Source organism: Podarcis muralis, chromosome 6 (genome assembly GCF_964188315.1).
Source record: "Podarcis muralis chromosome 6, rPodMur119.hap1.1, whole genome shotgun sequence".
Taxonomy (NCBI): Eukaryota; Metazoa; Chordata; class Lepidosauria; order Squamata; family Lacertidae; genus Podarcis; species Podarcis muralis.
The window spans coordinates 85,938,815-85,963,869 of record NC_135660.1 but is presented as its reverse complement, the minus strand read 5'-3'; the positions used below and the strand labels follow the sequence as shown (position 1 = coordinate 85,963,869).

The 25,055-nt window shown below is 42.9% G+C and overlaps 1 protein-coding gene across 1 annotated transcript in view; it reads right to left on the bottom strand.

Annotated features, from left to right (window-relative positions):
- Positions 1–25,055, bottom strand: part of SYNPO2L (synaptopodin 2 like) — a 46,279-nt gene that overhangs the window by 7,402 nt on the left and 13,822 nt on the right. The window contains exons 3-4 of the mRNA XM_028729034.2: positions 24,082–24,233; positions 18,820–19,487 (exon numbers count right to left, since the gene is read on the bottom strand). Of these exons, the coding sequence (XP_028584867.2) occupies positions 18,820–19,487; positions 24,082–24,233 (820 nt within the window). The remainder of the gene's footprint in view (positions 1–18,819; positions 19,488–24,081; positions 24,234–25,055) is intronic.

The window sequence follows — 25,055 nt, the reverse complement described above, 5'->3', positions numbered from 1 at the left end:
GTGGGGATATCAGAGCTGGCTGGATAGGGGAAAATAAAAAACTTATGACATTGGATCTTCCGGTTTGGACAAAAATCAAGGTAACAGTTTCCCACTGCCTGTGGTAGTCCAAGACAGGTTTCGTAGGACTGAGGCTGGGTCTACACATGCAGAGTTGAGTAGGGTGTACCATGTCAGGCTCCAGGTGGGCGACTTTTGAGATGATCCCCCACAAATAGCTTCCAGGAAGAGGAAACACCTCCTCCCCTGGCAGACCAAAGTGAAAGGTCCCTTTCGACCCTACAATTCTATGATTCTTGCTCAAGTAGCCCCCTTCCTGCGCTGCGCTAGTTTTCTATTAGAATGTAAACCACTTTGAGTCTTTCCCCCTACAATCAAGCAGTATATAAATTCAAATAAATAAATAAATGTAAAGCAGCATGTAAAAATATGATCTTCCATTTGCAGATATCTGAAACGGTATTTTTCTGCCACCTCGTTTTGTTGCATGTGCTGCTCGAGCACAAGTGTGCTCTACTCCAGCACAGACAAGCATAGTACAGTGGTACCTCGCAAGACGAATGCCTCGCAAGACAAAAAACTCGCTAGACGAAAGGGTTTTTTGTTTTTTGAGCTGCTTCGCAAGACGAATTTCCCTATGGGCTTGCTTCGCAAGACGGAAACGTCTTGCAAGTTTGTTTCCTTTTTCTTAACACCGTTAATACAGTTGCGACTTGACTTCGAGGAGCAACTCATAGAACGTGGTGTGGTAGCCTTTTTTGAGGTTTTTAAAGACTTTGGTGATTTTTGAAGCTTTTCCAAAACTTTCCCGACACTGTGCTTCGCAAGACGACAAAAATCGCAAGACGACAAAACTCGCGGAACGAATTAATTTCGTCTTGCGAGGCACCACTGTATGTGTGTTTGTAACAGAGAGAATTTTAGTGGGGATGAGTGGGGCGGGGGGGAGAGAGGTCAGTAGACAACAAGCCAAGGGCGTGCTGCAAGGAGAGAGCACATGATGGGAGCCATGAGCGGATACACGATTCCAAACACATTTCATCACCTTAAAGAAGAAAATGATGCCTTGTCAATTGCAGTCAAGGCTATCATCCATCTCCATTTCTCTGCTGAAGAGTTTCTAGAATCTGAGGGGGTAACTTGATGGAAAACATTTAAAATAAAAACGGGAAAAAATATTTTTCTGATGGATTTTTCTTGACGTTTAATCAATGGTCCAAGATAACCATGGTGAAACATTTTCACGTGCGAGACTTAAATTGACTGTAAAACGATTCCTAATGAAAATTAACTCCAGTGTAGTCGGTGTGTACATTCGGTTTCTTGTCTCTCCCTCATCATGCATGAACAGTATTCATAGGAGACATTAAAACAAATAAATAGGAAGGAGTCTCAAACACATTTTTAATGTCATGTTTAAAATGCCCTAAGAGAAAAGGCAGCACTTCCTGCTTCAGCCTCCTCTCATTTTTTCCCTCCTTCTCCTCCCTTTGCTGCTCCATCCATTCTAGAGGCACAACCACTGAGATACGGGCTGTTCTGGAATGTTATCCATTCCACTGCTGGGCACACTGAAGGTCAAGACGAGTGACAGACAAATCTGTGGGAACAGAAGGTGCTGAAGATACCGACAGGGCTCTATACACCTCATAAAAAAATTGCGGAATGTACAAAGTACAATGGAAACAATAGCTGAAATTCCAATAAACCTGAAGTCTTCTGTGTTTAATAATAATGTAAGATCAGACCAAGGATCCATCTAGTCCAGCATCCTTTTTCCAAAGGTAGCTGTTTCCAAGAAGCTCAGGGATGGAGGCAGCATTGTCTGTCCTCCTCTCCTCTGCATGTGGAGATCCCCAGTAGCCATCATGACTAATAGCCAATGAGTTCTCTCTCCCCCATGAGTCACCCTCTCTAGTCACCCTCCAGAGCAAGCCTCTCCAAGGGGTCACCCCTACATTTTGTGGGAGCAAATTCCATAAAATCACTGTGCATCTTTTTTGAAGGCATGCTTCCTTTTCCTTGTCCTGAATCAACCACCAATTCTTTTCATCGGCACTGTTTTACCTTCTTTACGGCCATTATAATTTAGTGATCAAATCAGGCAAATAGTCACTGCACAACTGACAGGAGGTTTAAAGCCCCTTCCAGCTGGTTCTCCTCGTTCCACTTCCTACTGTCCAAAAATTCAGCTACCTTTCATCTACAGCTTCCTTCCACAGCAGTACAAACCATCTGAAAGCAAAGCCCCTTTCTGCTAAGTGGAGCCTCTGTCTGTGAGGAGGCTTGCAAAAGTTTGGCATGCAAAACAAACTGGTACCTGCATATGGTTGGTCCAAGCTCTTGAAAGCAACATCTAGTCCCGGAGAGAAGGGCATGTCACACACCCTTAACTCACAGCTCTCCATAAACAGAGGGAGAAGCGGAACAGCTCCCTTCTGGAGCAGAACCAAAACCTTAAAAGAGCCCAGGCCCTTTGCCTGCGGCTCCACTAGCCTTTTAAAGCCTCTCTTTTGTCTCCTCGACATTCCTGCTGAAAGCCATGAGGTAACTCTCTCTATTTTTACCCCCCAGGCATCATCACTAAACAGTGTGATGGACATTGTCAACTGTCAAACACTTGCTCCACTTCCCATCCTCCTCCCATAGATGGGGTTTAAAATAGGACATGTCCCTCGCCACAAATGTTTCCACACTTGCGCTCAGGAGAGGGGACTCTTTGAGTCACTGAGCATGAAGGCACTAAATCCAAAAACACTGTCATCTTTCCTGATACTCAGGCATGCTTCACAAATGGCATTTTTCTGATACAGTCATTTGCAAAGGATAACATCGGTGTAGATTTCTCCAAATGGACCATTCATCACCATTAAAAAGTTTAAAACAGGCATCAGTTGACCATTGCGGAAGGATGCCTGCATAGGCCTGGCAGAACAGAAAAGTTTTCAGCAGGCGTTCAAAAGCTGAAACGGCTGAACCCTGTTGAATCTCTTTTGGCAAAGGACTGGGCTGATCACTAAAGATTTGGTTTCTTGTTGTTTCCAAATGAGCCTCATCAACTCGGGGAACAACCAGAGATGCTGATCTCAGTGACTGAGCTGGGATATAAGGGTTCGGGTGATCCCTGGGGTACCTTGGACCTAAATTGTAGCTGGCAAACCAGCCAGAGCTGGAAAAAGGCACTCTGAGCCACTGAGGCCAGCTGAGCCTCCACTGACACTGTTGAATCCAGCAGCATCCGCAAGCTGCGAACCCACTCTTTTCTGTAGAATGCAATTCCATCCAGGTAGGAACAGAAAACTGAAGTCAGTTTTCCCAATGCCCATTCTATAGATCAGAAGGACACCATGGTCAATGGTACAGAAAGCCATGGGGAGATCAAGCAGGAGAAGAAGGTCACAGTCCGCTTGCCCCTCTCACAATAGGTAACATCCCCTCAGAGCAACCAAGACTGACTCTGGCCTGAAACCATGTCAAATTAATTAGTCATAAAGGGAGCAGACATGTGAATAAAACAAACAAACATGACTGCCTTCATATCTTAGTTGGACCCTGGGCAACTGACCTACTGGAGTTAAAAGAGGATTGTTTCCCATCTTGGAGTTATGTTTCCTTTGTTTTACAACATCAGGAGGTGGTCACAACGGAATGTGGGATCCCAGGCTATTCCTAAACTGTTAAGAAGAACGTCCCAGTCTGACTCAGGAAAACCCACCATCTGTTTCTGAATTGGAGCAAATGACAATCCATGGAAAACCCGGTTGCAACTTGTCTGATCAGTGGTAAAACATGGCTTTCCCCAGGGAAGGCATGCCAGGGGAAGAAGAAAGATAAACCACAAACACACCTGCTTGGACCTGGACATGAAAAGCCCGGATCTGTGCCTAGAAAAGTGGCAAAAAAGTAAGCATGGATGAGCCCTTAGTGGTGCCTCACTTTCCAGATATTACACAATTATTAACATGCTCCCTGTTCTAACAGCTGTAGCTGAGTATGAGATTTTTAAGGAGGGATAAATTTGAATTGGCAAAGTAACGTGGAATCACCAAGGAAGAACCCTCCTGATGAGAGAATTACAAGACTGAAATTGATCCGCAAAGGTAAAATATATATAGCCCCAGTTCTTCCTGCTACAATGTACTGCCAGAACAATGCAAGGATCCATTGTGAGATCAGGATAAGGAAAGGGTGTAATAGGTGTTTTCCTCTCTCTGGACCAGGTAGTTCCTCCACTATTTCCCATCATGAACTTTGCAGGGGGAGAAGGTGGAAGGGTGTCTACTGCACTGTTTGTCACAAAAATGTCTGCATGAATTACTGTGTGATATTGGCTGGACAAACACTGCCTCCCAAAAGCACCAAATTCTTCTTATGTATTTCTGACTACTGTCAAAGTGACATATGCTGTCATATACATCAGGGCCTCCATTTAACACAGCTACTCAAAACAAGCAGCTTTGATTTTATAAAGCACACCTGAAATTACTGCAATGTGAATCAGGAGCACATCATGGCCTCATTTCCCTTCCAGTTTTATATGAAAGCAAGTGGAGCAGCACTGTGGGATGGTTTTCGACTGCCTAATATCTCCAATATTTTCCAGCATGTTACTGGAGTTCATAGAAACCCCTTGTCCTAGTATAAGATCTAGACCATGCCAATGCCTGAGAATGGGAGGTCCATGCAAGCAGCAGTTTATTTAACCATGTAACTAAGTTCTCTGCAGCTCAATCTCACTCCTCATTGAAAATAAAGAACAAATAACCTTTACAGAATGACATAGTCATATGAACCACTTTTTACATCAGCCAGAGATTAAGCAACATTGCAGTACAACCTCAAAGCAAACAACTCCAAAGGCTGGACTATTTATAGTACAGGACGAATTGTGAAAGTCTGTCCATACCAGTGGAAATTCGCTGCAACAGCAGATCGACAGGTATTTGATAAAGGCAAAGGTTCTCTGATAAAGGCTGAAAGAGAGTGATCTGTACGTCTTCATGAAGTATATATAGCAGTGTGTGAATCAGTGTATGTAGACACAGGAGTGAAAAACATATTGAGCCTGTAGAATATGATGAGCGTTACCAAGTTTTAACCCAGTCAGTAGATTTCTAGTGGTGAGATATTTGAATTTGAAGTGGAAAAGATTGAAATGTTTTACAGAACAGATGATGTCCTGTGCTTTGCTAAATTTTTAACTCCTACAAAACACTAGGCGCATGATCCAGCAAAGCTAAGAACTTGGTTGTCTCATGCGTTTCAGCTGCAGAGTTAATCACATGCGCTTACATCATTTCAATCAAAATCTACTGGATTTCAATGTGCTTAAAGTTGGCTAGATCATGCCCTGTTCATTTTGACCCTGTTCATATCCTTACATATGATCCATAAAGAGTAACTGATGCAGTATAGCAGGAACACATTCTCAATATAGCCAAAGTTGAGTGAACTTTGGCAGGCAAAACAATTTTTCCACGGCAGTTGTCACAGTGAACACAGAGAGCCAAATATAAGAGGTTAGAGAATAAGAGCAGCTGCATGTCCTTTATATGTGCAAGGTAGAGTGTGTGTGTGTGTGTGTGTGTGTTTAAAAACAACAACAAGAAGCTACCACAAAGGTCCTTTGGACCCCAAAGCATCCCCCAGCCTGTTCAAAAACAGCAGATGTGTTACGGGCCACATTCTATGTCCTGCCCATAAAAGGTGCAGGTGTGCCATCCAGCAAAGGCAAGGCCTCCCGTGCCCCCAACTGTTTCAGGACGTAGCTTCTCAGGGAAAAGCCAGCTTGAACACGCTCCTTCAAATAAGCAGCGGGTCAAATGGATGTGGCGAACTGAACTTAAGAGGGGGAAAGATGAGAAACCGAAATCAACAGATTTGCCCATTTCTAGTCCTGAGGCACCAAGTATAATAATAATAATAATAATAATCATCATCATCATCGTTATCATTATCATTATTATTTTATTATTTATACCCTGCCCATCTGGCTGGTTTTCCCCAGCCACTCTGGGCAACTCCCAACAGAACACTAAACTTCAAACATTAAAAACTTCCCTAAACAGGGCTGCCTTCAGATGTCTTCTAAGTAAATGGGAGATGAACCAGAGAACACCATTTCACACTCTGTGACACGTGAGACATGCTGTACTGCATGGTTAGGCAAACTAAGGCCCGGGGGCCGGATCCAGCCCAATCGCCTTCTAAATCCAGCCCACGGTTGGTCCGGGAATCAGCGTGTTTTTACATGAGTAGAATGTGTGCTTTTATTTAAAATGCATCTCTGGGTTATTTGTGGGGCATAGGAATTTGTTCATTTTCTTTTTTAAAAAAGACAGTCCGGCCTCCCACAAGGTCTGAGGGGCAGTGGAAAAGTTTGCTGACCCCCGCTGTACTGTGTGTGCAACTCCACCATAGCTGCCCTCCACAAGTTCCACAGAGATCAAGAAGGCATGGCAGCTGAAGAAAGATCAGAAGAGGAAGTAGCTACAGCAGCAGTCTAGACTGCCCTCACACCCACTTTCCCTGCTCAGCTCCTCAATGCCATGCTAAAAACTGCAGAAGAATGCAGTCCGGTATGACTTTATTGATTACACCAATAATGAGGTATATGGTGGAACAGTACCCAGAGTTTACAGCACAGTCGAGTGAAGGAGATACATATTTTATTTTATTTTTCCTCCCCCCCCCCCATAAATTCAAACCGTTATTGATACAAAATACTTTTACTTATGGTCACCAATCTAACCAATAAACATTACTACACATCGTTTCATATCTGTAATAATTATAATGATTTTGGTATATAAACTGCAATGCAACTTTGTTTATATATTCAGAAATGTTTATTTGAGTGTTTTTTTGTTGTTTTATTTTTACGTAATTGTTGCATGTCATATGTCTAATGTAGACAATTATCTATCTTGATGCAACCATTTAAACAGTTTAAAGATGAAAATGAACATAAACTATGTTACAAAAAAATAAATAGGAAGCTATTGTTATTCTTTTGGACACAGTAAATCTTCTAAGCTCTACTGCTTGGACCCAACCCTGTCCTCAGCCAGGTCCCAGAATTTTTGAAATCAAAAGCTGGCAACCCTGTAAACAGACTGCTTATTATTACTTGTTTATCATTATGCCTGAATAGCTAGTCACTGCACGTTGTACAAATAGAATTAATTGGAGAGGATGATTAAGGAAGGGGATGGATTCACTTTGGATGGAAAGAAGATAAAATGATTTGGGGTTTCATAAATAGAAGAGTTCATTGATGGAAAGAAGAGATAGAGATAAATGGGGGTTTTGGGGGGGACAATTAAATGAAGGGAAGGATTTGGCCAGAAGCAGGGAGTTAAATAAACAACAAAGAAATAAAATAAATATGCAATAGGAATTCTGGGGAAGTTATTAAAAGGGCTTTAATTTTCTACTTCAGCCATACCTACATTTTTGCTTTGGTCACACTCAATTTACCATGTGGCCCTTGCCTGAAAATGGTTAGCCACTCCTGCTATTCAGTGCGTATATGAAAAAGAACAGATCAAAAAAGATACCGCTATAAGGAAAGGGGAAGGGGCACAGAAGGCAGAATGAAGGGAGAAGAGTGAGATTCTTTGGGAATGTGGTCTAAGACTCTAAGCCCTGTTTCAAAGGGGAGAGATGGCTGAATGTCAGGAAGTCTGGATTTTTAGAGACAAGGGACAGCAAAGTGGAGTGATGTCAAACAGAGGAAGTACTCAAGGTTTAGCAAAGAGGAACACATTGGCAGAAGGATGTAGGGCAAAAGAGAAAGATGGGGAAGAGTGAAGGGATTTAAAAGCAAAAAGTATTGTAGCTTAAATTGAATCCATTAAAGAAAAAAGTAGTCAATGAAGAAAGGGTTAAACAAAGATGAAATGTAGGCAAGCCAGCAAATAAACCATTAAGTAGTATTCAAAAAGAGGGAACAAAAAGAGAATGTTAGCAATATTTAAAAAGTAAAAAATGGCAGTAACTTGTATACAATAATTTTTTTAAAAAGAAAGAGAGCAATGAAATAGGACTCCAAAGTTTCATGCTTGGGAAGAAGGAACTGTAGAAGATTTAAAGAGAATGATGAGAGAAAAAGATAGATGCAGAAGGAGGGCAGGCCAATAGCTGATTTATAGACTGTTTTTCAATAAAGCTCCTTTAGTGTCTCTTCTGGCTACAAGTACCATAGGTCTCTGAATATAAAACACAGACTATGTGTTTTATATCTGACTACTGACTAGTCTGTAGAACAAAAACTGAGTTTTTCCCAATCCAGAATTATTCATGCTCATCCTCAGCATATTGCTTTTAATCTAGATTGTTTCTAGATCCTGCTGTCCACAAGGCTGAGTTGGGTTGCTTGATATTCTAGTGGGGTGGAAGAGCTGGGGGGGGGGGAATCATATCTGGCAACCAATGTGCCACTTTGGTTCCAGATAGTACATAGGTAGATGAGTCTAATAAGCCTATTTTCATGGCCCTCTAGTGGTTGTGGTGGCCCATTTAACAAAAGTAATGTATTTTTCATTAACTCTGGAGGCTTAAACTAGATTCTGACCAAACTAAGCCTCCTTGAGCAAAATAAACATCAAGATTAGCTCCCCCTGCCCAAATGTCATAGAACCATAGAACTGTAGAGTTGGAAGGGACCCCCAAAGGTCATCTAATCCAACCCCCTGAAGATATGACCCTATAACCTTCACCCCCCCAATTCGATTTAACGGCATCAAACTTGAAAGAAAAGCAAATACAGTGGTACCTCAGGTTAAGTACTTAATTCGTTCCGGAGGTCCGTTCTTAACCTGAAACTGTTCTTAACCTGAAGCACTACTTTAGCTAATGGGACCTCCCGCTGCCGCCGTGCCGCTGGAGCACGATTTCTGTTCTCATCCTGAAGCAAAGTTCTTAACCTGAAGAACTATTTCTGGGTTACCGGAATCTGTAACCTGAAGCGCATGTAACCTGAAGCGTATGTAACCTGAGGTACCACTGTACTCAGAGTGTACTTCATGTTTCAAAGAGGGAAACAAGCCTCCCACTGTATATAGCTCTCATGATTCAGACTGCCACTAAAGAAAAAAAAAATCATAAATAAACTGTCTCATCTAGGCCTGAGTGTTACATATAATTGAGTGCATGAAGTATCAGCCACAGTAACAAATGTACTGTGTGAACAATACAGCGAAAACAGTGTGTGCCCACCTAAGTTGTGTCCTACTATAAGAAATAATAATAATAATAATAATAATAATAATAATAATAATAATAATAGTATACTCCCAACAAAAAAGTATCACACACTAAAACAGGATCAGACACTAAAAACTTCCCTGAACAGAGCTGCCTTCAGATGTCTTCTAAAAGTTGTGTAGTTCTTTATCTCCTTGACATCTGACAGGAGGGCATTCCACAGGGAAGGTGCCACTACCGAGAAGAATCTGCCTGGTTCCCTGTAACCATGAGGGAGCCACCAGAAGGCCCTCCGAGCTGGATCTCTATGTCTGGGCTGAAAAATGGGGATGGAGACGCTCCTTCAGGTATACAGGGCCGAGCTGTTTAGGGATTTAAAGGTCAGCACCAACACTTTGAATGATGCTTGGAAACATACTGGGAGCCAATGTAGATGTTTCAGGACCAGTGTTATAGGCTCCCGGGGGCCACTCCCAGCCACCAGTCTAGCTGGATTAGTTGTAGTTTCTGAGCCATTTTCAAAGGTAGCCCCACCTAGTGCATGTTGCTGTAGTCTAAACAGGAGATAACCAGGGCATGTGCCACTCTGGTGAGACAGTGTGCAGACAGGTAGGGTCTCAGCCGGCATACCAGATGCAGCTGATAGACAACTACCCTGGACCTGTGCCTCCATGGACAGCTGTGAGTCCAGAGTTACTGCTAGCCTTCACACCTGGTCCTTCAGGGGCAGTTACCCCATTAAGGACCAAGGAGTCCCCCACACCTGCCCACACCCTGCCTCCCAGAAACAGTTCTTTTTTTTTCAGGATTCAACCTCAGTCCAGAATGAATCAAGAGCAGCTGGGTGTTTCTTCTCCTCCCTATTCCTGCTGAGGGATTATTTCTGCATTACAGCTCAGGATTGGAGGGGTGGGGAATGAATGGTGCCCTCTTCAAAGTATAACTACAGATAAGTATTATATGTGTAACCCATGTGCCAAAACCATGCAGGCACACTTCAATTGCAAAAATTCCCCGATCACTAGTAGCACAAAAGCAGATTGTGTTGCATGTTCACTGGTCCTCTTCTTTACAGACAGCCTAGGAAGGCTAGATTGGCGGAGGCTTCCTCAGAGTTGTACACATAGGGAAATAAAGGTGTGTGCGAAAATGTGTGTGTACACATTTTTTTTAAGAAAAAAAGTAACTGATTTCAGATTCTTGTTCCTACCTGCAAATGCTAATTGTTTAGAAGGAGGAAGTGTGTCACATTAGGAGCTGCCCTCACTGTAAAGGTAAAGGGACCCCTGACCATTAGGTCCAGTCGTGACCGACTCTGGGGTTGCGGCGCTCATCTCGCTTTATTGGCCGAGGGAGCCGGTGTACAGCTTCCGGGTCATGTGGCCAGCATGACTAAGCCGCTTCTGGCGAACCAGAGCAGCGCACGGAAACGCCGTTTACCTTCCCGCCGGAGCGGTACCTATTTATCTACTTGCACTTTGACGTGCTTTTGAACTGCTAGGTGGGCAGGAGCAGGGACCGAGCAATGGGATTCGAACCGCCAACCTTCTGATCGGCAAGTCCTAGGCTTTGTGGTTTAACCCACAGCGCCACCTGCGTCCCGCCCTCACTGTAGCAACCAAAAATCATTTTTAAAAAGTCATAGCACCACCTGCCTTGGGATTGCCCCACAACACAGAATACTTTAGTTATAGCACCCTCAGAAATGCTCCATAGGAAATAATCTGGCCTTCCTAGGACCCTTCTGACTCTGCCTATGAAAATAAGCCATGATGCAAGACATTGCTCACCCACTGCTAGGACTATCAAATAGCAGAGAACAGCTGGGCATGCCGTGCCTTGCTCAGCATTGGCCTCATGGCTGTGCATTATTCAAAAGAGAAAAATACTCCATCTAAGGTGGCTAAAGCTCCTGGGCTGGCAATTTAGGTTTGCCTGACTTACCTATTAGTAAGTCCCGCAGAACTTACTTCTGACTAAACATATATAGGATTGCAGTGTAGATCACTCAGCTCTTGACTCTGAAATTTGATTCTTAATAAAATAAAATAAAATCTCCCCCACTTTGACAAGCGTTTAAGTGAAGTCAGGTGATTGGCAGCTGGGCTGCCCCACTCAACTGATGCACACAGGGTTCAATCCTACTTTCTACAAGGTTTGGTAGTACCGGTTAGTTTCCCTTCCAAAACATCCAAACCAAACAGAACTGAACTGCTTGTGAATCAGCCGGTGTGCTTGGGGGAGGTCCAGTCCTGCTGTCTGCAGCGACATCTCTACCTGCTGTACACCTGATGTCAGGTGTGGGCTGGTGGGCATTGTTTAGGAGAAATGGCCTTGCAAATAGGGAGACTTGGTAGGCCTCCACACCGTTTTTAAAGGCTTGGGGTGGCAACTGTGTAAAGCAAGGGTGGCAGGTCAGGGGCTAGCAATGAGCCCTCCCAAGCTGCAAATACTTAAAAGGTGAAGGAGCTACTGCTACTGCTGTATAAAAGTTCGTGCACAAAATAAGGGGGAAAGGTGAATAAATCAACACTAGAATTGAGGGCTGTGTATACCAGTAAACCAAACATTGAAAAACACAAGAAAGGCTGCTGTGAATTGCATGTAACCGTAACAGTTCAAAACCGACTATTTTCCCATCTATAAGACGCCCCCATGTATAAGACACCCCCTATTTTTGTAGCAACAACCAATCGCCAGTCCACGCTCAGTACTATCCATGTACAAGACGCCCCCTAATTTTTGACTATTTTAAAGGGAAAAAACCTAGTCTTATACACAGAAAAATACGGTAAACAACAGTATCATTTCTGAAATCTAGCATCAATGATCAACAGTGCATGTACAGAGATCACTCTGATGACAATTTAACTGATATAACTCATTGACTGGATTCGGACATAACACTAAACTATGGTCTAGTGTTACATGGGTGAACCTTGGGTTCCTTCTCATTTTCTCCGTCTCTGGCACAGTGATTAAAATATCAGAAGGTTTTACTTCCATTTTTGAGTAACTGAGAGTTATCTCTTGTTTAGAGAAACAAGTCAAATTCATAAACCACTGTTTTTTGGGGGGTGGATTGTTCCACTAAATCAGAGGTCAGCAAACCTTTTCAGCAGGGGTCCGGTTCACTGTCCCTCAGACCTTCAGGGGGGCGGACTATTTTTTGAAAATAATAATTATATATATATATATATATATATATATATATGAGAACAAATTCCTATGCCCCACAAATAACCCAGAGATGCATTTTAAATAAAAGCACACATTCTACTCATGTAAAAACACGCTGATTCCTGGACCATCCACGGGCCGAATTTAGAAGGTGATTGGGCAGGATCCGGCCTCCGAGCCGTAGTTTGCCTACCCATGTACTAAACCATAGTTAAGACTAACCACAGTTTGCCTAGATTTGGACACAATCGTAACCACATAGAATTTTTAAAAACTGGAAGTGAAAGCTTCTGGTCACCACCTCACAGCTGTACCACAGGAGGAGGGAAAGGGGAGCATGTGAGCATGAGGATCATTCACATAATGCCAAACCATCGTTTAGTGTTATATCTGAACAAAGTGGATTCTGGACTAGATATGACCTAAACCTGATATAAATTTGTATTGTAAAGCATGCATATCATCACATTTTCTTTGATTTTTATTGTTTTATTGGAGGAACTGCATTAAGTTCCTTACGCCCCACCCAAACAGAAGAAGTCAATGCTGTCATCTTGCTGAGTCACTGCTTGGGCTCACTTACTGAGCAGAAATCACCACTGATCCAGAGCCCCTTTGCTGACATCATTTACCCAGTCCAAGGCATTGTATCACTGAGCAGCAAGCTAAATGAGTCAGGCCAGCTGCAATCTACGAGGAGCACCACTCGCAACTTGGAGGTCATCCCAGAAGCAGGGCCATAACATCATTTGGCAGCAAAAGCACACCCCCCCCCCCAGGAAGACTCTGAAGACTCAGAGATCTAAATTTTCAACAGTAAACTAGACTTTGGCCAAGGCTTTTTTGGACATGTGGTTGACCATTGTTCGTGCCTGACAAAGGTAGTTTTGAAAGCTAGTTCTCATACTGTTGGAGGGGGATTTCCAGCCGGTGGCAGAGGACAGAGTGACTCCAGGAGACATAGGTGTAAAAACCCAAACTAAAACGAAGACTTTATTACTAAGCAAATAAACACAAACTCTGGTGGATGTTATTCCTGCAGGCAGGCAACAAAACTCAGCTTTTTTCCTTTATAGCAACGGTCACCTGCAGCCAATTAATCCCAGAAACTTCTTAAAGGTATACACACATGTTTCTGTGCCGAATGTCCTCTAACACCCCCTCTCATTCAAACAGAAACAATAATATTTTAAACAGAACAGAACATATTTACATATCACATACAGCAACTCCCAACTTTGCTACCAGTCATGCATGTTTTTTGAATTTCTAAACCGAGATAATTTTTTACTGGACCCAAATCTCTTACTTTAAATACCTTTCTTAGTTGTTCTGCAAATTTTTCCACTTGCTTGTCACCTTTTGTAGAGTAAAGCAAATCATCAACATAACACAAACACAATTCTTGTTTATCACCCTTTCCTTTAGTGTACAAGCAGTTATCAGCTAAGCTTCTTTTAAAGCCAATATTTTTTAAAGCATTATCAAGACATTCGTTCCAATTTCTAGCTGACTGTTTGAGCCCATAAATTGCTTTGTTCAGCCTATATACAGAATTCTGTTCTCCTGCCTCAAAACCTGGCGCTTGATTCATAAAAATTTCTTCTTGCAGATTTGCGTTAAGATAAGCTGTTTCAATATCAAAATGGTTTACTTTAAACCCACGTTGTGCTGCAAGAGCTAGCAATAAGCGTACACTTTCACTCCTTGCAGTAGGAGAAAAGGTTTCATCAAAGCTTTCACCTTTTCTTTGAGTAAAGCCTTGTGCTACCAGTCTGGCTTTGTACTTAACATCACCATCTGCCAAGTGTTTTATTTTATACACCCATCTACAGCCCACTGCCTTTTTTCCTTCTGGCAATGGCTCAATGGTAAAGACATTGTGTTCTGCTAAAGATTTCATTTCTGCTTTCATTGCATTTTTCCACCTTACTATTTCCTGGTGTGGTAACTTTAAAACTTCCTCATAATCACGAGGTTCCTTTTTCACATCAACAGTTTTAGCTTCTTGTATAGTAAACCTTTCTGGAGGTACCCCCTTATTGCTTCTTTGTGACCTTCTAACTTGAACACTCTCCCCCTCTGAACTATCTTCCCCTTCTGATTTATCCTGCTCAGGAGAAATTGGTTCAGCTTTAGGAGATTGTGTACTGGGATCCTCATCCCCTGAATCCTCATCACTGTCACTTTCAGAACTTTCTTTAATTTGTGGCTTTTCTTCCTCAGATTTCACAAATTTATCTGTATCATCAGAAGATAACACAACTTCTGAATTTCCATGTAAATGAACCCAACCATCTTGCTCACAAAACTCTGCATGTCTTGATATTACAACTCTGCCACGCCCTAGTGCAAAACGATACCCCTTTGACCAAGTTTGATAGCCAACAAACCTAAGTTTCTTTGCCTTGGGCTCTCCTTTCCTTCTCTGTCCTTTTGGGATGTGAACCCAAGCCCAGCAACCAAAAGTTTTAACATGGTCCAAAAAGGGTTTTTTTTCCATAAAGCAAAAAATGAGGGGTGTTGTTTATGGTAGAATGAAACAATCTGTTCTGTATGTAGTTAGCACACAGAATTCCTTCTCCCCAATACTTCCTGGATAGGCCAGAATCACATAGCATTGAATCTAGCATTGTTTGTAAAGATCTTATCTTGCGTTCTGCAACTGAATTTTCTTCAGGCGAAAAAGGACACGATTTACGGTGACTAATACCACGCTTTTTCAACCAAACTTGGAGGGCTTCAGACATGAACTCGCCTCCACGGTCACTTTGCAACTGGGTAACTTTGTAGGGAAACTGCCTTTCTATATAGTTGATCCAATTCTTAATCAGTTGACCAGTTTCACTTTTGTGTTTTAACAAATATACCCAAGTATACCGGCTATAATCATCCACAAGAACCAAAAAAAACTTTGCTCCTCCTTCAGACTCTGCAAATGGCCCACAAAGGTCTGAATGTACTAAAGCAAATGGCCTCTTGCTAATTCTAGTACTTTCAGGATAAGACCCTCGCTTACTTTTAGACTCCTTGCAGGTATTGCAGTCTAGAAAAACTGAACATTTTTTCATTTTAATTCCCTTGCTTAATTCTGGCATTTTTGCAATACTGCGGAAATTGGCATGCCCCAAACGACGATGCCACAGATGCTGGCACTCATCATGCAAGGCTCTATTACAGGCTTTAACACATGCCCCAGACTCACTTACTAGCTGGTCTCTCAAAACAAACAAACCATTTTGTAGTGACGCTGTAACCACTTTTCCAGCTTTCTCTATTCTACAGCCTGAACCAGAAAAGGTTACTTTAAATCCCTGCTTAACAAGACTTGTTACTGAAAGCAAATTATTTTCTAAACTTGGTACACATAAAACATTGGTAAACTTGGTACTTAAACAGTTGATATTCACACTACCCTTTCCAGCTGACTCATGCACTGTTCCATCAGCTAGTACTACATTTACAGATTTACAAGGCTGCTTTTCTACAAGGGTTTGTGCAGACTTAACAAAAATGTTTGTCGCTGCTGAGTCTAAAATCCAGTCTTGTCCAACGTCGTGACTGGTGCCTCGAACTGCTGCAGAAACATACTGGACTCGACTCTTCCTGTCTCCTCGCTTCCCAGCAAACGCAGACCGCCCTTGTCTTGTATTTTCTCCCACAGACAAAGTGCACTGTCGTACTAAATGCTTGGTTGACCCACAACGATAGCATCTTCTAACTGTGAACGCTGCTTCCTCTCTGTGGTCTACAACCTCTTTAGATTGCCGCTCCTTATCAGTTGCATATCTTTTACTGGACTGCCTCCCATTTCTGGAGTTACAGTGAGGGGTTGTGGCCTTCCTCTCATGGCGTCTTTCCTCCTCATCAAGCAAACGCCCAGTTAAGAAATGCATTGTTAATTGGCTTTCTGGGATTGCTTCCAGAGTCATCACTAAATTGTCCCATGACTCAGGAAGTGAAGACAGCACAATATAAACCTTTCTCTGTTCAGAAAAATGTTCCCCAAGTTCATTTAACTGTGAAAATAAATCACGCATTCTTTGAAGGTGTGTTGAAACACATTCACCCTCACTTAGTCTGGCTCGGTACAGAGCTCTCGTTAGAGTAATTTTGCTGCCAGCAGTGTCTCTAATATGTATTGCTCTCAGTGTTTGCCAAATCTCACTTGCTGTTTCAAGGTCTCGCACATGAGATAACTGAGACTTCTCTAAACTCAAAATTAAATTGGCATAGGCTTTGTCCTCCAGCCTTTGGTCTGCTTCATCTACTTCTTCATCCTCCTCTTTTACAGGAGGGTTAACAATAACAGTCCAACATTGTTCTTTCTTTAAAAACGCCTGCATCTGTAAACTCCATGACATATAATTGGACTCTCCCAGTTTCTCTACTGGAAAATAGGAAGCTCCCCCTTGAGCTCCAGCTCCAAGTCCAGCCATGGCACCACCCAGCTTTCAGCTTTCCACTCAGTTCTTACTCACACGTGGCTTGAAAAAATGTTCGGCTCCTGGTCCCAAACAGACACTCCCTGCCGATGCCTTCACACAGCCAGCTGCTTGAGAAACACTGAGTTGCTTCCAGTCTCTGGGTTCTTTTCACGCTCTGTCTCTGCCCACTCAGGACTGGGGACTGGGCCCATAACCTGTTGGAGGGGGATTTCCAGCCGGTGGCAGAGGACAGAGTGACTCCAGGAGACATAGGTGTAAAAACCCAAACTAAAACGAAGACTTTATTACTAAGCAAATAAACACAAACTCTGGTGGATGTTATTCCTGCAGGCAGGCAACAAAACTCAGCTTTTTTCCTTTATAGCAACGGTCACCTGCAGCCAATTAATCCCAGAAACTTCTTAAAGGTATACACACATGTTTCTGTGCCGAATGTCCTCTAACACATACTGTTGTCCCTTTCCATGTGTAGGAATAAACAAACATTTATATATTTAGCAAATGTATAAAACACACCTCTAAGTAGTTAGAACAATATCAAGTAGAACATTAAAAAATATTGCTATAAACCAGTTATAAACAAGTATTGGAATAGTCAAAATATGATTAAGATCAACAATAGCTAAAATGAAATATGGCATGTAAATTCTGCATGTCTGGATAGGATAGCCCAGACAACTGACATCAGCACCAACCTGATGTCAATAAGCAAGGAGTTCCCAAGTATAGGTGCCACCACAATAAAAGATGGATTTATTAGAGGTGTGGAACAAGTACCGTACTGGCCTGAATATAAGCCTCACTTTCCCCCCAAATTCTGACCAAATTCTGACCGTGAAAAGTTAAAGTGCAGCTTAAATTCGCAACCTTACAAAAACTGACTCTTATGAGATCACTGCTGAAACAGACATACAGTTAAACAGAATGGGTGTGAGTGCCTGCGGAATTTTAAGGGAGTGGCTTATATTCAGGTGTGGCTTATATTCGGGCCAATACAGTATTATGTGGCGGCTGTAACAATGCCAATCCCACAGACTGAAAAAGTCGAGTGGACATAAATGTTGTAAAGCAAGGATCAGGGTCTGTTGCACTTCAGGTGGAGAAGCATCTTAACGGAGCTCTTGGGTTCCCTGAGTTGTAACTTGAGCCAATACAATTTTCAAAAGAAGATAATATTATGATAATATTTCACTACTGGACAGTAAGGACTGACATAACCCGAGACCAGGAAGAAGAGACGTTGGATGAAGATTGGAAGAAAGTTTATAAAGAAAAACTTTTATTTTGGGAATTAGTGTCAAATTAATGAATAGTAGGGAAAATGTTGGGACGAAACTATTTGGCTTTAGTAGAAATGATATAAGGAGTTATGTATAAATAAGTATTAAGTTTTAAGCTTTAAGGTATTTTATGGTAAGATAAGGTTAAATAAATTAAGGCAAATTGAATAACAGAATATGGTGAAAGATGGAAAGGATTTGCTGAGTTAATTAATTGGCTAGACTGTTAAGATAAATTACTCAACAAAAATTGAGAAAGATGGAAAGAATTTGCTGAAACAATTAATTAAACTAGAACACAAAAAGGGAGGTGTGAGGAGGTCAATGAAACAAGCAAATGAAAGATAAAGATATGCAATATGGGATCTGTGGTTTTTTTTTGTATTGTTGTATTGGTTTTTATGTACCTTTTTCTTCTTTTTTATGTATTGTAGTGTGTGTTTTGTTGAATCTTTTTGTTGTTTTCTCTTTTTTCTTTTATCTGTAATCTTTAAACTTTTAATAAATATTATTAAAAAAAATTAAATATTAAGGTAATAGTGACCAATGCGGAATTATAATTGGAGCTGTGTGTACTCCTTAAAATTCTGCACTAAGGAAATCCAAATTACGCATGAAGAAAAGCTGAAATTTGAAAAAAGGAGAGGGGCGGGGAGGGAAGAGGGGAGAAGGGAAAGGGAAGCAGGTCTGCCAAGAACACTTACTGGCTTGTTTGGCTTTCTCTGCATAGGTGGTGGTCAGGTCCTCATCGACGGGGTGCTCCACAGGCCCTATCATGGGGATGAGGTGCCTCTCTGCTCGAATGTTCTTAGTTGCATGTGGGAGGAGCATGGCTTCTGGCGAAGGCTCTCTGTCTTCAGGTAAGGGTGGCTGCAGTAGCAAAGCTTCACTCTCTGAGAAGGGGGTGTCGGTGCGGCTTTCTGGCCGGCACACTATCTCCCTCTTGGCCACGCCGCTGAGGTTTTCTCCACGTTCGGCAGCTTGCGCTGTTGCCTCGGGGGTGCTGTCGTACCCGCTCAGCTCGGAAAGGGACACTTCGTCCTGCGGCTCGCCCCCTTTATTGTTTGGTCCCCCTGGGGGAGAACGGGGGCTCTTCTTGCGAGCTCTCCGGTGCTTTTCCTGGGCAATGTTGTCAGCGTCGCTGTCGGTCTCAGCATAGTATGCTTCGCTATCTGGGGGTGAGGTTATGTTCTCCAGGGGCTGCTGCCGTCGGGGCTGCTGCTCAGGTTCCAGGGCAGCAGGGGGGACGGCCGGTTCAGGACTGCGCAACTGGGAGGCCCGGCTGAGCGGTGAAGTTGGCGAGGGCACTTGCAGCTGCCTGGGGGAAGGGGAACGTAGGAGCCCCTCAACGGATGGGTTCCCACTAAGCACCCTGTCGGAAAGAAGAAGAAAATAAAATAAGAGATTCTGGGTCAGTTACACACAAAGCAACAGATGAATATTTCATGCAGTTATGTGGATCCCGTGCAGAATCTCCAATATAGATCTCTTGAGAACCAAAGTCAATTTATGGTTAGGAAATTATGAAAATGTGTCACACAATGGCTAATGAAGATACAGAGAGTGAATCCCCAACCTCCTATATATTGCAGTCAGAAGGCCACTCATACAAATTAAGCAAAAATCGGAAAGGTATCTAGTTGTGCATCCATTGGTCTCTCATGAAGAAGTTTAACCTCTTAGTATGAAATATGGCTTGTTAATAGTATTGGGTGAATCTGTTAGTTTCAGTTTCTCTCTGTTTTTCCTTTTTCTAATCTTAAATTCAATTTTCCACATTGGTTTGCAAAAGAATAAAAATACTGTATTTTCCAGTGCATAAGGCACCCCCCTATTTTGGGCGACTCAAATTTAAGAAAATGGGGGAGATGGCTCAGGGTTGTTGAGCTTTTTTTAGGGGGGATTGCCAATAATCGCTCACCCACACACAGCGCGAAATCCACCTTTCATCTGTCCCCTCGCCGGCAGAAGCTGCCAATCGCCTGCCCAATTGCTGCAGCATCAGCCAATCAACACAAGTCCTTGACGCAGAAACCAATATCACGCCAAATAGCCGCTGACAGCCGAGGCAGCAAGCAATCAAACGCCCACCCTATGCACTCTCCATGTATAAGATGACCCCCACTTTTTAGCATATTTTTTAAAGAAAAAAATCTAGTCTTATACACGGAAAAGTACGGTAAATAAAGTCCGCATAAAAATTCATCACCTGGAACAACACCTAATATTCACATGTAAGTAATTTCCCCTAATCTGCACATTTTTGCATGGCATTTTTCAATAATATAACGCATTTTTGTATCTTATTTTCACAATATTTCATAAAATTTTGACACTGTTTGATTGTCCAAAAAGGCCCCCCCAAAGCCCTCAAAACAGTATACCAAAAATGTGCATTTATATGCACACATATTAATTTGTCACACGATTTGGTTCTAGTAAGGTGAGAAGGTGGGGGGGGGGGCGGGAATCTCTCTATCCACTTTCACTACCCCATTCATAATTTTATACCCCTCTATCATCTCCCCACTTGCTCACTTCCCCCCCAAGCTAAAACACCCCAAATGATGTAACCTTTCCTCACAGGGGAGTTGCTCTAACCCCTTGATCATTTTGGTTGCCCTCTTCTGAATCTTTTCCAGCTCTTTTTTTAGGTTAAGCAATTGCAACTGTGCATATTATTTAGAGTGTGGTCTCACCATATCTATTATCCATCATTTGTTAGCTAGTGAGATATAAGTGAGATATAAATGTATTTGTTTGTTGATTTTGATATTTATTGATCTTCTATAAAATGGTTTTTGAGAAAAATTAACCCGGCAAGAACGGTGTTGAATGGGAAACAGAGAAAATGCACAATGCCTTTGGATGCTTGGAGAATAGCTAGTGCTTAACGAAAGAGAAATACGAAGCTGCCTTATACTGGGTTAGATACAGTGCATAATAAGTGTTCCCACACAGAAAAGAAACAAAACAAAACAAAAAACTACAACTAAATAACATTTATAGCAGGGGTGGCCAACTCCTGAGAGACTGCGATCTACTGTCAAAATTAAATTCTGGCAGTGATCTACCCCCCCTTTTTTAGGGGTTTAGCTCAAAATTGTTCACCTTTTTGGGAGGAGGGGAAATGCCCCGTTTTTAGGGGGGCAGGGACTTTTTTGCAGCTCTTCTGATTGAGGGAGCAACAGAAGCAGCCACTAATCTTACGATCAGCCTCAGTTTCTAAACTCCGGCTTCCCTTCTGCAACAGAGTGCAGGGAGAGGGGCCGGGGCCGGAAGGGGGCCGGCGATTGACCGCGATCTACCAAAACCTTGCAGGGATCGACCAGTAGATCGCAATCAACATCCCTAATTTATAGAATACTTCAATTAACGAAACACCATACAAACAGTAAACACACAATATACATACTCTGACAGAAAAACCGGTTAAAAGCGCATCTCAACTTGATAAAGTATCAAGTTTGTATAGTGAATCCTAATTTCTTGAGAAAATTCTTTTAAAGTTAGAAGTCCAACTTGAAAAGAAATTTCTCAAGGAATTAGGATGCAAGTTTGGGGTCTGGTAGGTAATACTGAGTTGGTAACTCTATTGGTAACTCCATTGGTAACTCTAGCTAATAGTTTCCTTTGATTTGCGGTACTCTCCAATGTCTCAAGGCTGAAATACGTATGACGTGGGAGAGAAGAATTGGATTTCCCAACATTTTCTCTCTCTTTAAAGCAGCAACCAGGGCCTCCAGTTTTGACCTAAGAAGCGGCACTGACAGCACCCAGGAAAATGTGTCAACTTTCTGAGCACTGTGATTCCAATCCAAATGAGAGCACCCTCCTTCCCTAAGGTAAAGGTAAAGGTACCCCTGCCCGTACGGGCCAGTCTTGACAGACTCTAGGGTTGTGCGCCCATCTCACTTAAGAGGCCGGGGGCCAGCGCTGTCCGGAGACACTTCCGGGTCACGTGGCCAGCGTGACAAAGCTGCATCTGGCGAGCCAGCGCAGCACACGGAAACGCCGTTTACCTTCCCGCCAGTAAGCGGTCCCTATTTATCTACTTGCACCCGGGGGTGCTTTCGAACTGCTAGGTTGGCAGGCGCTGGGACCGAACAACAGGAGCGCACCCTGCCGCGGGGATTCGAACCGCCGACCTTTCAATCGGCAAGCCCTAGACGCTGAGGCTTTTACCCACAGCGCCACCCGCGTCCCACCCTCCTTCCCTACTGCTGCTTTAAAAAAGTAATCAGGAAATCTGATCCTGGGTCACATCTGTTTTGGCAAACAACCAGAGGTCTTTCCCAGCCTTGCTATCCACAGTCCTTTTCACTGGAGAGCCAGGGGACTGAACGTGGCCTCTTGTGTGTGCAAAATCTGACATTCACCACTGAGAGACATGCAAGTAACAGGAGGGGCAAGTACCAGATGATCTAGGATCAGATCGATGCATTTTTAAAATAAATAGTGCCACCTTATGTGAAAATGGTCGAAATTGCCTAAGCCTACAGTGTTATGCTTTATCGTTGTTGTGGCACACTAAAAGAAGCTGCTAACTGCATACAATTGATAAATGAGAAAATTGTTAACTAATTTTTATACAAATGAGCTTGCATGGCAGTGTCCCATGGGTCCAACTTATCCTTTAATTGTTGACCTTTTGTCAGAATAAAATTATTTACACGTTGGACATCTTTCTTAATAGAAGGCCCACAAGCATACTCCAGCCCAGAGAAGGCTGCCAAAAGGCCATACAGGCTGCATTGGCACTGCTAGTGATGATGCAGGCACTGTTGCCAGGAACACAACTTTAAACTAAGGCTCAGTTGACAGCCATGAGTTTTTCCAGTGGGGCTGACTGCTCTGGTTCACTCAAGAGTTTGAATTAGCTCAGCGGAATTTTTTCTTCTTTTGTTTGTTTGTTGTTGAACAGCTTATCTCCATGCTTCCAGAGGGCAGCCATGGTGGCCTGTTTATCAGCAAAGGAGCTGCATTCAAAGAAGAAGACTCAAGCCCACAGGGGTTCTCTCCTCACTCACTGTCCACGTCTTACTCCTGATATATAGCAACAGTCTTGGTACAGGTTATTTGGGTATAGCACTGCTAACTTTCCTGAAATATGAAAACTGTTCAACCTAACCTTTTGCTTTCTGTTTTTTAACTGCTTAAGAATCTCCACAAGGGCTTCTATCTTATTTTCCCACATTTTCATATTTCATGTATGCATGTAAGTATGTATGTATTTACCTACCTACCTACCTACCTACCTACCTACCTACCTGGTTCACATATTCTTGATATCTACCCTCCAATGCAATTATAAAAAATATATAAGTAAAGTAACCATAAGCCTTCAGAATGAGAACTCGGATACATGATGCTATGACACTGATCCTATTTAGACTAAGTGCTGAGCAAGCAAGAATTTACCCATGCAGCATTCCATGTAGCTGGCTTCAAATTTAAACCAGGCTCTCAGCTACTGAATGTGCAATAATAGCATGTCAATGCAACACCCGCTCAGGCCACAAGGATCACTAGTGTTCTAATGCTGTATTAGAAGGCAAGACAGCTGTGGCTTAAAAGAGACATCAGGCACTTGGAATACGGTGCAGGAAAGCTTTTCTTACATGTCTGACATCTTCTTATAAACAGGCCAGCCTGGTCATACTCTGAATGTCCAACATGTCCAGAAGCCTAATATGAGTCATTCTGATGTTTTTTTTAAAAAACAGACTACATATAGTGAAAAAGAGTCCCTGTACTGTTAGTGGGGGAGTTATTTTCGTATGACATTTGCATGCATTCTGGATTGAAGTAGGAGCACAGGACAGGCATAGCTGGGAAGGTATATGAAGTCACACATATAATTACATTGAACATTTAATCAAAATCAGTTTGTGCTACCTTAACAGGGTGCTGCATTTCTCACCGAGCTCAGCTGACACCAAGAGCCAACAGCTGTTATCATTTACCTTTTAACAACAATGTTGAGGATGCCATTTGAGGAGTCGATGATCTGCATGGCGCTGGCATGTGAGAGGCCAGCACATGATTTCCCATTGATGGTTACCAGTTCATCATTTTCCCATAAGCCCCCACGGCATGCTTTGCTTCTTTTACGGATCTAAAAAGGGAAAAGCAGAGGAGAGAGCGTGAAGGAGAAAGTTCCCTCCTGGGCTATCAACAGGGATACCAACAGCACGACAGTTACCATCATGGAAAAGCTGAAAAAGGGGTTTGGTCAGCACACGAAAGGGGCACACTTATGCCACATCCTATATCCCTTCAGCCCATGGCCACAACCCCATTGTTGATGCAAACCCCACATAGGGAGACCATAACTCAGATGACAGCTGCTAGGTGTGTGTCCTCTCTCTCGTCTCATGACATTCACACCTAGCCCTCACAAGGGGCAACTTCAGTAACGTGAAACGACGTAGAAAGGACATGTTGCACACAAAGGGACTACTCTGCAAAGAACGGCCTAAGCTTGAGCACAGTACCAGGACATCTCTCCTTACAACCCTAAATGGGTACGTCAAATTGGGATAGGTAACAACAGCCTCCACTCAAATAACTGGAGTGAGTGTGGGGCTGATATATCCAAAGGACCTGCTGCAAATACCCCAAGTCTTTCCCTCCCCCCGCATTGCCATACATGAGAACCGTCTTCCTTTGCCGAACTGTATTGCTCCAGCAATTCCCCAACCACAACAGTGGGGGGCAGTGTTCTCAATGCATGGGAAATACTCATCCCCCATTGGCCCAAACCAGGCACTCCACTTGCTGCCGGCTGACAGTTAATAGCAACAAATGGGGTCCTTTCATCAGGACCTAGATGACATGGGGAGGATAGGGTTAACCTTTCCCTCTCAGTGTGCTGTGGTCCCAATGAAAACAAACCCCTTCCCCCAGTGTACCCCTACTTTTTAAAAACTGCACAGTT